This window comes from Ptychodera flava, assembly GCF_041260155.1.
Source record: "Ptychodera flava strain L36383 chromosome 3 unlocalized genomic scaffold, AS_Pfla_20210202 Scaffold_26__1_contigs__length_13983176_pilon, whole genome shotgun sequence".
In the NCBI taxonomy this organism is placed as follows: Eukaryota; Metazoa; Hemichordata; class Enteropneusta; family Ptychoderidae; genus Ptychodera; species Ptychodera flava.
In genome coordinates this window covers 7686227-7698320 of record NW_027248280.1, presented here as the reverse complement: position 1 = coordinate 7698320, position 12094 = coordinate 7686227, and the positions used below count along the sequence as shown (strand labels likewise).

General features: G+C 36.3%; 1 protein-coding gene across 1 annotated transcript in view; it reads right to left on the bottom strand.

The window, feature by feature from the left end:
* The window catches only part of LOC139125918 (dynein axonemal heavy chain 8-like), an 86948-nt gene extending 75522 nt beyond the window's left edge, over positions 1-11426 (bottom strand). Inside the window, exons 1-13 of the mRNA XM_070692002.1 lie at positions 11267-11426; positions 10612-10746; positions 9880-9967; positions 9021-9169; positions 8330-8531; positions 6385-6548; positions 5204-5380; positions 4484-4597; positions 3688-3795; positions 2813-3061; positions 2036-2233; positions 825-901; positions 17-110 (exon numbers count right to left, since the gene is read on the bottom strand). Of these exons, the coding sequence (XP_070548103.1) occupies positions 17-110; positions 825-901; positions 2036-2233; positions 2813-3061; positions 3688-3795; positions 4484-4597; positions 5204-5380; positions 6385-6548; positions 8330-8531; positions 9021-9169; positions 9880-9967; positions 10612-10746; positions 11267-11407 (1896 nt within the window). The 5' untranslated portion in view covers positions 11408-11426. The remainder of the gene's footprint in view (positions 1-16; positions 111-824; positions 902-2035; positions 2234-2812; positions 3062-3687; positions 3796-4483; positions 4598-5203; positions 5381-6384; positions 6549-8329; positions 8532-9020; positions 9170-9879; positions 9968-10611; positions 10747-11266) is intronic.
* Positions 11427-12094: the final 668 nt, after the last annotated feature.

Below are 12094 nucleotides of genomic sequence, written 5' to 3'. Positions count from 1 at the left end.
CCTGAATCGTACTTACCCTCCTTATGATTTCTAACTCATTATTAAAGTTTTGGAGGATCATGGCATACTTTCCATCAATATTCAAAGAAGGAATATCCAATCTCTCAAATCTAAAGATAATACAAACAGACCACATTGACATAGAGTTAGAAAGTATTTGTAAATGAACGTCCAACAAAGCACACACTAGCAGCTGTCACTTTTATAGTACTACTTTCCCTCATACATGCATATGAATTTGCATGTACATGTACATCAGGCAGCAGCAGATGACAATGCACACAAATACTGGCATTCTCATGGATATGCAAATAGTGCCAGATCTAGTACAGCATCTACAGTACATGTTTTTCTGCATTTTAGTTTTTGTCAACATAAATCCAGGTTAATATTTTGGAAGAGAAAAGCTATCATGTCTGATACAAAAAACACCATATTTTCTATCTTTGGGATTAGGCCCACTTACATTATTAGTTAATAGATTGAACTCAGAATTTGAATCCACCGTGGTACAATCAAATCTACAAGCACAAATGCACACAGAAATGTGTATTTCCTTCTGCCTTTGCTCTCATGGGTTTGTTTGTACTGCAATCACATGATCTCATTTGAGTCTTTAGAACACACTGCCTCCTATTTGTTTCAGAGTGGAACCATTACTTTCCATCCATGCATTCTGTTTGCTTCACAGGTCAAATTATGTACAATATCCCTTTGACAAATGTTATTAGCGGGGTGTCCCTTCAAGAAAATTGCATATATAGTACACTATACTGTGCCACGCTAAGAGTTATGAGTACATAAGCTTGTATTGAATATCTCACCTTGCTAGAAGACCAAGGGCCAAGGTAGTAGATGTGGTCTTTTCAAAGCAATTGTCCATGAAACACTGAAGGTGGTACTGAAAAAAATCATATGAAGACATTATCGCATACATTACAGGATGTTTCCAAGAAAATTTGTCTCAGTGGAAACCTTACATATAAACATACACTACTCTGAGGCAATTATTGCTCTCCCAGATACATGCATCCATCAAAGGCCATATTTTGTTTTGACAAAAAAAAACTGATAAGAAACGATGTTCACCAACATGGCTATGCACCAAATTCAAACATTCTTGTTCCTTCTGTCATCTTCTGAAGCTATAGTCCTCGACTTCTTAATAAATATTTAGTAAAGAGAAAGTACTTGACCACTCACACAATTTTCTGAAGACAGCTTTATGGGGACAGAAGCTGTAACTTTTGATGATTTTTTTACAATATTTATTCTTTAAAGTCAGCCATATTTCTTGTTCTACACCAAAATCATGTTAACTTGGGTAGAGAACACCTAGCTCAGAGACAGTTATTCAGATTCTTAAATTAGTTCAATACTTCTCTTGTCTACCACTTGTGAAGTTCATTTTAAAGCTCTTTGAGTGAGAAATTTTCACCAACTCAGTTTCTCTAAAATCAAAACTTTAATTTTTTCTTCACGGAGTTAACACAGAGGTGGCAACCATTTTGAATTTTAAATATAATCACTTGAGTAATTTATTTCTCCGGTACTAAACTTTGCAAGGTGACACCTGATTTTATTCTTGATTTACCAAGAGAATGGTTGAAAGTTTCGAAAGTTTCAATGAAGAAGTTTAGATATTTAACTTTGCAGACGCATACCACAATAAGATACAATGCATTATAATTTATAGATCTTGGCAAATCTGAAGTACATTTTAAGATAGCATTGTTATTGTCAACAGGTGATTTCCTGGTGCAGACTAGAAGATAAATGGACACAATCAAATAAATAACAGTTCGTTTTACACATATGGACGCAGTGTTGACAATTAAGCTTAATAATTAGTATACCATCATATTGTGCAATTGACCTACAAAACAAAAATAACAAAAACTCATCAAAAGTAACAAGCTACTGACCTTTGATATATCATTACAGTAATGTAATAAAAGAAGTATGGTTACTAAGATGTCCCTTACTTCTATTTCTAAATGAATGACAAATTCTGAAAATGTTGACAGTGACTCACTTCAAGGTCGCTGATCTGTCTCTTGAAATCTTCATAGTCATTGTCAAAGTCAGTCTTGCGATGGTCCAGAATATCGTATGGCTTCTTCTTGACTCCAGAATAGATATTCTGAAACTTGGTTGCCATGGTGTCAATACCTTCTATGCGAGACTCATTCAACACAGTAAATGTCTCGATGGTAGTTAGCATTGCTATGATCTATATGTGAAAAATGACATGAATGGAAAATGTGTATTTCTTTTTTCAAGATGAATGCATGAATGATTAATTTCCAATACCAATAAATTATGATTTGTAACTTGTCCATATGGTGACTTTCTCTCTGCTTACACAACAAGCCTGATAAATTCTGTGCTACAACATTGCATCAGCTTATATTCTATGAATGACTTCAGTTCAACATAGTACATTCATCAAACGAATAAAATTTCACAAAACGGGTAAACTTGATTGCACAATAAATATAGCAGCTGTGCCTGCTTTTTGTGCCAGGGTGAGTAATTTATGGCCTTTATGACTGATGTCATCCTGCCTGAAAAGTTTGTAACTGATCGAAACGTAAAGCACCAAACTCAGCGAACCATGTTATTGGACCAAATATGTTGTGTATACTACAAAATAAAATTTTTTTCATGTACATAACAGAATCTTAAATGGCTGCAACAATGAATTGTGGGATAACGGGGAAAAGGTCCATAGTGAAATGTGTTTTAAACCAAATGAATATATTCCTGTACATTAAAACAAGTGGTTGACTTAGAGTACACTTGAACCCACCTTTTCTAGTCTCTTACAGAAGGCATCAAACTTGCCAAAGATGTACATTTCAGAGAATTCGAATGGTCTCTCTCCAGGCATCTCCTCTATCTTCTTCTTGGTTTTGTGAAAGCTGTCCTGATAGTCTGCATTCAGACTGATGCACACCCGCAATTTCTCAATCAAGGGCTGGCACTGCTGGTCCCAGATGCGACACATGCCATCATCAGTGATGAAGGCTTTGCAGGCTGTCACCATTTGATTTGTTACCTGTGAAAATACATTTATATGCAAATTACAACACAAGACAAGTGAACAGTAAGAGCATAATCATATGTTCGGTTTATTCTCACTTATTGCAGGTATTTATGCATGTAAATAGACTTCTTTAATTTTACTCACTGATCAAGGTTACCTAATCGGATTAAAATCAGATGTACAGATGGTGTTTCTTCCTACTAGTTCTTTGCTGTTTTTGTCAGCTGCTAGTCACCATACTACATCTGACCCATTAACAGAGAAGATTGCATTCAAATATTTTGCTTTTCAGGAGCCAATAAGGTTGTGTTTTTCAATACAACGCTGCAATCCATTACAACAGGCTGTTGTAAACCTCTGTCCTATAGGTCAGCTGTTCTGGTCAATGCAAGAGATTTGAACACAATCTCCTATATGGTGGTGGATCATATGTAGTGAGGTGGCTAGCAGCTGACGAGAAGGGCAAGGAACAAGAAAAAGTGAAAAAGTAACATCACTACCTCTAAATCTCATTATAATTCTCCTGGCTTCATTTAACAAACAAACTTTGGAAATACATTTATTTCTGAATTAAATACTACCGTAGCATTGCTGTGCCATTTCTTAAGTAGGCAAGTTATTTCATTTCTATTTCTGACCTTGATAAAGAGTGATGTCATTCTCTCTGATGTGTTGTAGTATCTTGATATGCTGTGAATCATCCTGATGGCATTGATCAGACTGGGAATGCTGTCTTTCATGGCAACCTACAGGTACATGTCAAAAGAAGCATGGATATCATATTAATTTGTTCAATGGTGAATATTTTTGTCCAAAAATGTATCAGACACAATGTATTCATATGTATTATTGTTTGCCACAAAGCCAGCAATTCTTTTGACTAACATTTCAGATCATACTGAATTCATAATACCACACTGAGTGTGTTCACTCAGTAAAATGTCCTAATCTCCACTTTACAGCAAATGTATGAACTGTAACAACTTGGTAAAATAGAGTAAAAATCACATTGTCTACAAACAGAAATTAATGAAAACAACATCAAAAGTTAGAGCTAATGGCACTTCAGGTAAACTGCATCTCAGGGACAGAGATTAGGAATCTTAAATTTTTTTGAATACTTTTATGGCATAATGCTTGATGGAGCTCATTTTAAAGTTCTTGAAGAAAATTTTCATCATCGTATTTTTTTCAAATCAAAAATTTCATTTTTCCCAATAGAGTGATGGCAGCTATTTTGTGTTACAAATGTCAGTAAATGTTAGGTAATTTGTTTCTCTAATTCCAAACTTTGTGCAGTGACCCTTAATTCTTATTCTTTTATTTTGCAAGAGGATGATTGAAAGTTTATAGAGGAACGTTTGAACAAAAGTGTCTGTCTTTCATTTTTGAGGTGTATGCTGCCTTAAAGATAACTAAAGGTAATACAATTACCAGATCATAATGATACAGAGGTTCACAGAACTTCTCTAGGGTGTACAGATATTTAACATTGTCTCTGGCCTCATTTGCTGCATCAGTGATGCGGCTATCAAGATCCTTCCAAATCTGAAAAGAGATAAGAGGTAAATCACACAGTAAGGCAACTGTGCAATTATTTGATTCACACACCATGCTGATGATAAGCTACTTTCCTAATATGTGTTTAAATACTGATGAGGAAGAGGGAGGAGAGAGTTTACACTGGAGACAAGATCAGCTGATCAGATATGCATCATATGTATGCATTTATATTCTTCTCCCTAACAAGTGATCTTCATTAAAACCTTGAGTTCATATTCTTTGAAAAGCAATATATGGACTCTACATTCACACAATGACTTGATCTTGGATCACACTGTTTTTTTATCAATACGTTAAACCCGATATTCGAATGGACCACAGTACAAACCTACATGTACGTGCAAATATACACAGAGAAATGCATGTATTAGCATAAGTGCTTGTACACATGGGTTTGTTTGTACCGCAGTCATGTGACATGTTGGACAGAGTCTTTAGAACACCATGCATTCTTTTTGTTCCAGAGTAGAACCATCAAAAACATGTGTAAGTGCAGCCAAATACATGTTTGTTTCTTATCATCAAGTATAACTTAAGATACACAAAAGCTAAGGATTTAAATGTGACAATTACAACATGTTCATAACTCACCTTCAACACTTTTGACTTTGCTGCATGTAAGATGCTGATGGCTGTCTTGCATTTTTTGCCCTTGATTTGCTGTAATATTGAGTTAAACTTGGCATTGAGGAATCGCCAATGTTCCAATTCAGCCAGAGGCCCTGTGTCATCAGCTTCTTTACGCATTTGGTCACTTTCTGCCAACACCTGAATGTAGCAAACAGAACATAAATAATATATATTATCTAAAAAGTCTGAATATTTAACTTTTGATGATGGTGTATATACACTCCTTTTTATGCTAAGGAAAATATCCCTAATTTGAAGTTTAGTGCAATTCATTTAAACACTGGCAAAATTTTGCAGCCTCCATGGTATATGTTGATCACATGAAAACACTTCATCAAATAAGATAGTCAGTTCTAACAGCCCCTGACACTTTGAGGTAGCATTGTCTTTTTGTTTTTCTGACAAGTTTTACACATCTTTTTCCTGTGCCAACAGTCAATATTTGACCATGACGTTATGGCTAAATTGGGAAAACTTAAGGAAAGGATAATTCCCGGCATAACCCTACGACAATGACGTCACACAACCATTTCTAATTTCAACAGATGCATTCTAAAAATGTACTGTCTTAATAAACTGATTGATACTATTCTAGGGGGTCAACATAAGCAAGGCATGCACACTGCAGCTGAATTGTGTCCTATGTTCACTTTGTTCAGATTGTGCCTGCACTCCACAGCACAGATTGCACAAGTACCGCTGATAAAACTTCAATGTTCAAAAGTTAAAACTTCCCTGAAAAGTACTTTTTTATCAATTGGTGAGATCCACACGCAAGTTCGAGGTCAAATCAACCACTAACTGGTACTAAAACAACATCTTTAAAAGATTATAGAAAGAGATTATGTCCCTTTTGATAATACAGATCGCATCTTTACACTATTGTAACTTCCATCACTTTGTCATTAATAGTTCTGAAACTAATTTATCTAGTCTATGTTACTAGTTCTGGAACTAATTTATCCAGTTTATCCCATAGCTTTTGCTGACACTGTTGTTGCTTTCATCTTAGATTATAGTATTCTTTCCACTTTCTGTCTATCATTTTCCTTTCCAATGTAATTGAATTGTTGATCTTTGTTTGGTGCCACAAAACACAGCGCACTTCAGTAGAGATTTGAAATTGTAAATAGCATACATACCTGTTCAATCTGTTTGCACCAGAGGAGCACCAACTCTTCCACAGCTGTCAGTGTTTCTGGGTTGTTGGCTGCAGAGATGCACTCAGAGGCACTCGAGTAAAGGTCCAGATTTACTCCCTCAGTGTCTGGCAGCTTGACAACAGCAGACACTCCTACCAATGCACCTGTTCAGATGAGATGAGAGAAACAAGAAATGACGACCATTGCAGTAATTTACCTTTGCATTGGATTTTGCATCCTATAAAAATGAGAATTATTATTCAATTAAAATTGAGCTATATACTGCCTAAGAAATATGACGAATACAATGATCTAGGTATCTCTATTACTGAACAGTTTCAAACTTTTGATCAATACACTGCTCAAGGAAACTTAAAAAATTTTTCTTACCATCAAGAACAAGATTCAAGTGTCACAATGTGAATTTTAAGGTTAGAGAGAGAGATTACCCCAATTTTACTAGTATCTGATTTTCAAAATGACCACTATCCAAGTGTTAACTCTGTGGGAAATAGTTTTATTTTCCACAAAAACAACAAAGAAAACCTCATTTACTCCGCAAGCTTTAAAAAGAAGTACACTGTATATTGGTAAACTAAAGTGATAATCGAGAGTCTAAATATCTATCCCTGAGGTGTATTTTCTACTTGTTGAGTGTTCATGCAACTTGTCGTTTAAACTTCATGCAAATTGTTTCCATCAGGCAGTAAAATTATTATGTTCTCAACCCTTTCACCACAATGGTTTGGACCAAATCCATCAATTAAATCAGTGGTGATTGTGACCTTGTTTTCAGGGAACTGTGGGTAAAAACAGGTTCAAATGACACATACAACTTTGTTTTTACTCATAAGTATTTCTTTTACACAGCTGCAGTAATTACCTTTCCAATGATAGGAAAAATGTGTGTGACCTCATATTTGTCCAGTTGTAGCAAAAAACACTCCAAGACTTGTGTCCTCAAATAAAATAGGACTTATTCTTAAAGAGGCACTCCCACTTGGTAACATTTTTAAAACACATTTTTTTAATGCCAACGGTCGATATTTGACGTGGCGACTCCACGCGGATCGCGAGATATCGATAAAAACATGTCATTTCCCGAGCGTATTTTTCACATCCCGAAGTTTTACGATCGTTTCTGGTTATGACCCGAAATCCCCCGAAAGTGTGTTGTTGTGCTGATTGGCGATATTCTAAGGAGTCCAACAACGTTAGAATGACACAATTAATTTACCTCCTTCTGCGATGACTTTATATACATCATTATCAATGTCTTTACCTCTGGTAATTCTTTTTTTAAAACTTGTCCTTAGTTTTTGTCGTTTTCATTATTCTCAATCAGTTGTATTAAATTTTTAAACAATACAACATAGATATCAGTTTTTACGTGTAAAATATTAGTTGCCTCTGATGACTACATTTTGTCGTCTGCTACACAGTTACGCGTGGTTCAATACATAGCGGCCGCCGCGGCCGCCACTATGCATACTATGTATCAACCGCACCTATCTGTGCTAGTCACCTATGCGAATTCTGGTGGAATCAGCAAACTTTGTTTTTCGTTTTTTTGCCGAGTCAGTAGGACTCGGCTTTCTCCCATGGGACATGACCGCTCACCGACGCGAGTGGTACTGCTGTGGCGTACAGCAGCGTCAGCGTAGACTAGTACTCCATAACTTAATTGACAATGGCCCCAGTGCCGAACGTTTGATGTTCGGAAGCTGAATTTAGGTGGGCCACCGGAATTCAAACTTTAACTTTTTGAGGACATGTTTTTATCGATATCTCGCGATCCGCGCGCAGTCTTCATGTCAAATATCGACCGTTGGCATTAAAAAAATGTGTTTTAAAAATGTTACCAAGTGGGAGTGCCTCTTTAATATTGTACACATACTGCAATCAACATCTTTCATACAGTAGACAGCCTTTTCTTTTCACTTACCATCAAGGAACTGAAGAAATCCATCAAAAGAGTCTAAGAAAGAAAGCTGCATTTTCTTGCCTTGAGGAGTATGTTTAAGTTCACCCCATTCATTCCATTTGTGAATAGCTGGTTTGTAGACTCTGGTCAGCAGCTGTTGGACAGCATCTAACACACCACCATTACCTCTGGCAGACACTTCCATCATTCCAAACGTTATTTCCTGGATAAAAAATTAATCTTACTGTCACCTGACAATATACTGTACCATAAAGTTTTTGAAAAGAATATACTCATTTCTTTTATGAAGGTGTGCCTCTGAAATTTACTATTATGTGCAAGATACGGTACATTAGACGGGATGAATTAACCAACCACAAATTCATATATATGCAAAGATTTTATTATATTAGTTGACTTTCCACACAATGGATGTAACATAGCTTTATCATGACGTTCGTTTTCATAGACAAGCCTTATAAATTATCCTTTCTCTTTCTTAACAACCATAAAATCCACAAAAGGTTGAGTTTACACCATGCAAAGCAGTGACATTCTCAACTCTCACGATCACCAATTCCGTCATCTGCAAGATGAGCTTTGATGCAAAAAAAGCGGAAAAGCGGTGCTTAAAACTTAAATAGGAGGGTTAATCACCTGAAAATGAAAATCTGAAGAAAGGCCTATGACAAATTATGTAAAATAGAATTACCTCATGCAAATTTCTCATGACCAACTGCACACTGGTTTTGTGTCTTAAGAAGTACACACATTTGCCAGTGAGACCTTCTTCCAAGCCGTTGGTAATAAATACAGTCTGTATCTTGGTCCCCTTTGCCATATTCACTATGCGCCCAGTTTCTGTAAGAAAAAAATGTCTCAATGAAGGTTAAGTTTGAATATCACTGTTTTGCATGTTATACATTTGGTTGCCAACCAAGAAGAGACTTGCATGGGCCAGTTACTGATAACAACATCAGGACTGCCAAACTTGCTATGCAGATACTGGATGGGGACTTTATTTAACTATTAAACCAATATTGTATTCTTCAACTGTCAACAACTGTGTAATTTCAGTTCTTTGATCTCTCCACAGCTAATTAATAGCTGACCACCAGTAAGAGGTATGAGTGGAAAGGACTCTTACAAGCATGAGATCTTCCTGTCTAATATTTGCATAATAGTTTTTATGAATTTGAAACTACTACCATCTCCTCACCCAACTGGCAGTGCACTGAGTATATGATCATAAGAGAGATCTTGACAGCCAAGATCCATGTGAGATTTACAGGAAATAATAAATGCTCAGCGAATGGAAAAAGTAAAATGCATCATACGATATTTAGACATTACCTTAATGGAATATAATCCAACCACCATTTGATGAATTTGAATACAACTAAATCTAAGTATGTAACATTTTAGATGTACTTCTTATCATTCCAGCATTCAGTGACATGGCAAACGCCCTTAACACAACTGTCAATTTGTCAGGATTGTTGTAAACATGAATTCAAAAGGAAATTGACCTTTTATATTTTGACCTTGATAAAAGTAATCATTACACATACCATGACTCGGTGGATCACCTTCTTGAACAAAGAACATGAGTTTTCTGGAACAATCTTTGGCAAGGAACTGGTCAAATAATTCAATTTGCTGGAAGAGTGAGTGCAAATAAGAATGACTTCAATCCTCTCAATAAAATATACACTGAATGCTCAGTTTCCCTCTATATTTGCTGCAACAAACTTGGAAGGCTGTACCAATAATGCTGATCACAAATAACGTCATTTGTCTTCTAATTAAGATGCAAAAATAGATATTTTTCTGCATTTCCACATGAATGGTGAAAATAAAACCTGCCAGTGTTACAATGGTAACTGAAGTCACACCGATTTAGGGTTCAGACTACATGCTGAAACAACAGCGGTGTATGCAACAACAGTACAGCTTTTCTGAATTTCAAGTAGTAGTGTCTGATGTCATGCACATGCAGCTATATATAAACCTGAAATTGCTATCAGTGCTATTTGGAAAAAGTATGATCGATACTAATCAACAGGAACAGATAATACTTTTCATATCAAACACTGCAGGTGTGTGTGAATGGAATACATTTTAGATAAGATGATATATTTTTCTTGAAAAGGAGCCTTTCTGTGCATTATTTGTTGATCCTAAATGATCTCTTTGTCCAAAGCACAACATGCATTATACAAAGACACCCAAAACATATAAAGAATTTGATGACATGGTGGTCAAGACTGAAATGTTATCATTTAATCAATAGTAGTTTTTACCTGAGGTGTATCGAGTATGAACTCTTCCAAGGTTGAAGGATCCATTTGGATGTGTTCGGCAACAATATTCAGTATGTATTTATGTTCATTGCCAAGTCTTATTCTTCTGTGTTCACGGGCTTCTTTCAGCCTTGCCTGGATACAAGTTTACAGCAGAGACAAACACATTGACAAAATAATTAGGTGTGGGTACCGATATTGGCAATCTTAAAAAAACGCTTTTGTGAAAAAAATTCATCAGTGACTCTGTGTAGTTGTTGATTACTTAGACAAATTTGAACAGTTCAGATAAAACAAAATATACAAAAACTTATTTTCTTATTTTACAACCCCCCCCCAAAAAAAAGTTTGTCAGCATTGTGAGGGGTATGCTTACTCAAAGTGCCAAAATCTTATGTTCCTGGTATAAACTGCTGCTATGCAATTGCCCAGGACAAATTTACCTTGCACAAGCTATTAAAACAGAACATTCCTATGTCTCTGCAAAATAAGGAAAATTTTGCCAAGTTTTGAACATTTCTTGAGCCTCAAAAGCCATACACACAAAAAAAACTAGCTAACTACAAACTTCCAAAAACAATGACCTAAGAGGTACACAGTCACAAGTAATTTATTTTGGCCAAAATGAAGCACGATGTCGTGGGTGTGACATTACCTGTCTCTCCTTCAGTGTTTCAGCTTGGAGAACGCCAACAACACTCCTCTTCTGCCTTCGTACAGATGGATGTACAGCACTGCCCCTCCTCGCCTTTACCACATCTTTCACCGAGTCGTTTGGCAACTCACCTGCCGACATGGTGATTTCTTTTCTGACCTAGCACTAAATATGATACATTGCTGACAGTAATAGTCTAATGAGAAAATTTGAAAACACATCCTGCACTCAAGAACTATGCAAACATCTGTCTAAATTTTTTGAAAACAGTCTGATAGTCGGCAAAATGTCAATAATTACGATGCGACAGTGAAACACAAGTAAAATACTGAACATCATAAATATACTTTGTTCTGTACATGTTTACGGATAGGCATGCTGCTTCAGGATAGAAAATCTTAGCTTGGCTTTCCTCTCACCCTTTTACTCATAAGTATGATCAGCGCGTGCGTCGCCCTTTCCCTGCCCCTTACTTTCATCCACAACCCTGTTTTCATGAAAGAGGTGATACGCAATCGACAAGGTTGCTTGTTGTTCACCGAAAGCCTAAGTGGATACATGTGAGTGACACTTGCTAAATATCAGTATGCTTTACTGTCTAGAGTATAGGCCATGGTCTGTGACAGCTGTAGTGTATACATGTCGTCTGCTATTCACATCAGCTGAACAGTTACTATTCATACTTTAGTGAAACCAGCTTGCGAACACCGGCAAACGTGGTTTGGTCAATGACTCAGCGTCGAATTTGGGACAACATTAATAACTACGAGTTACGGATTTGGCTTCGAGCGACACTCAGTTTGACGTGGTCAACGTCAGAGGAATGTT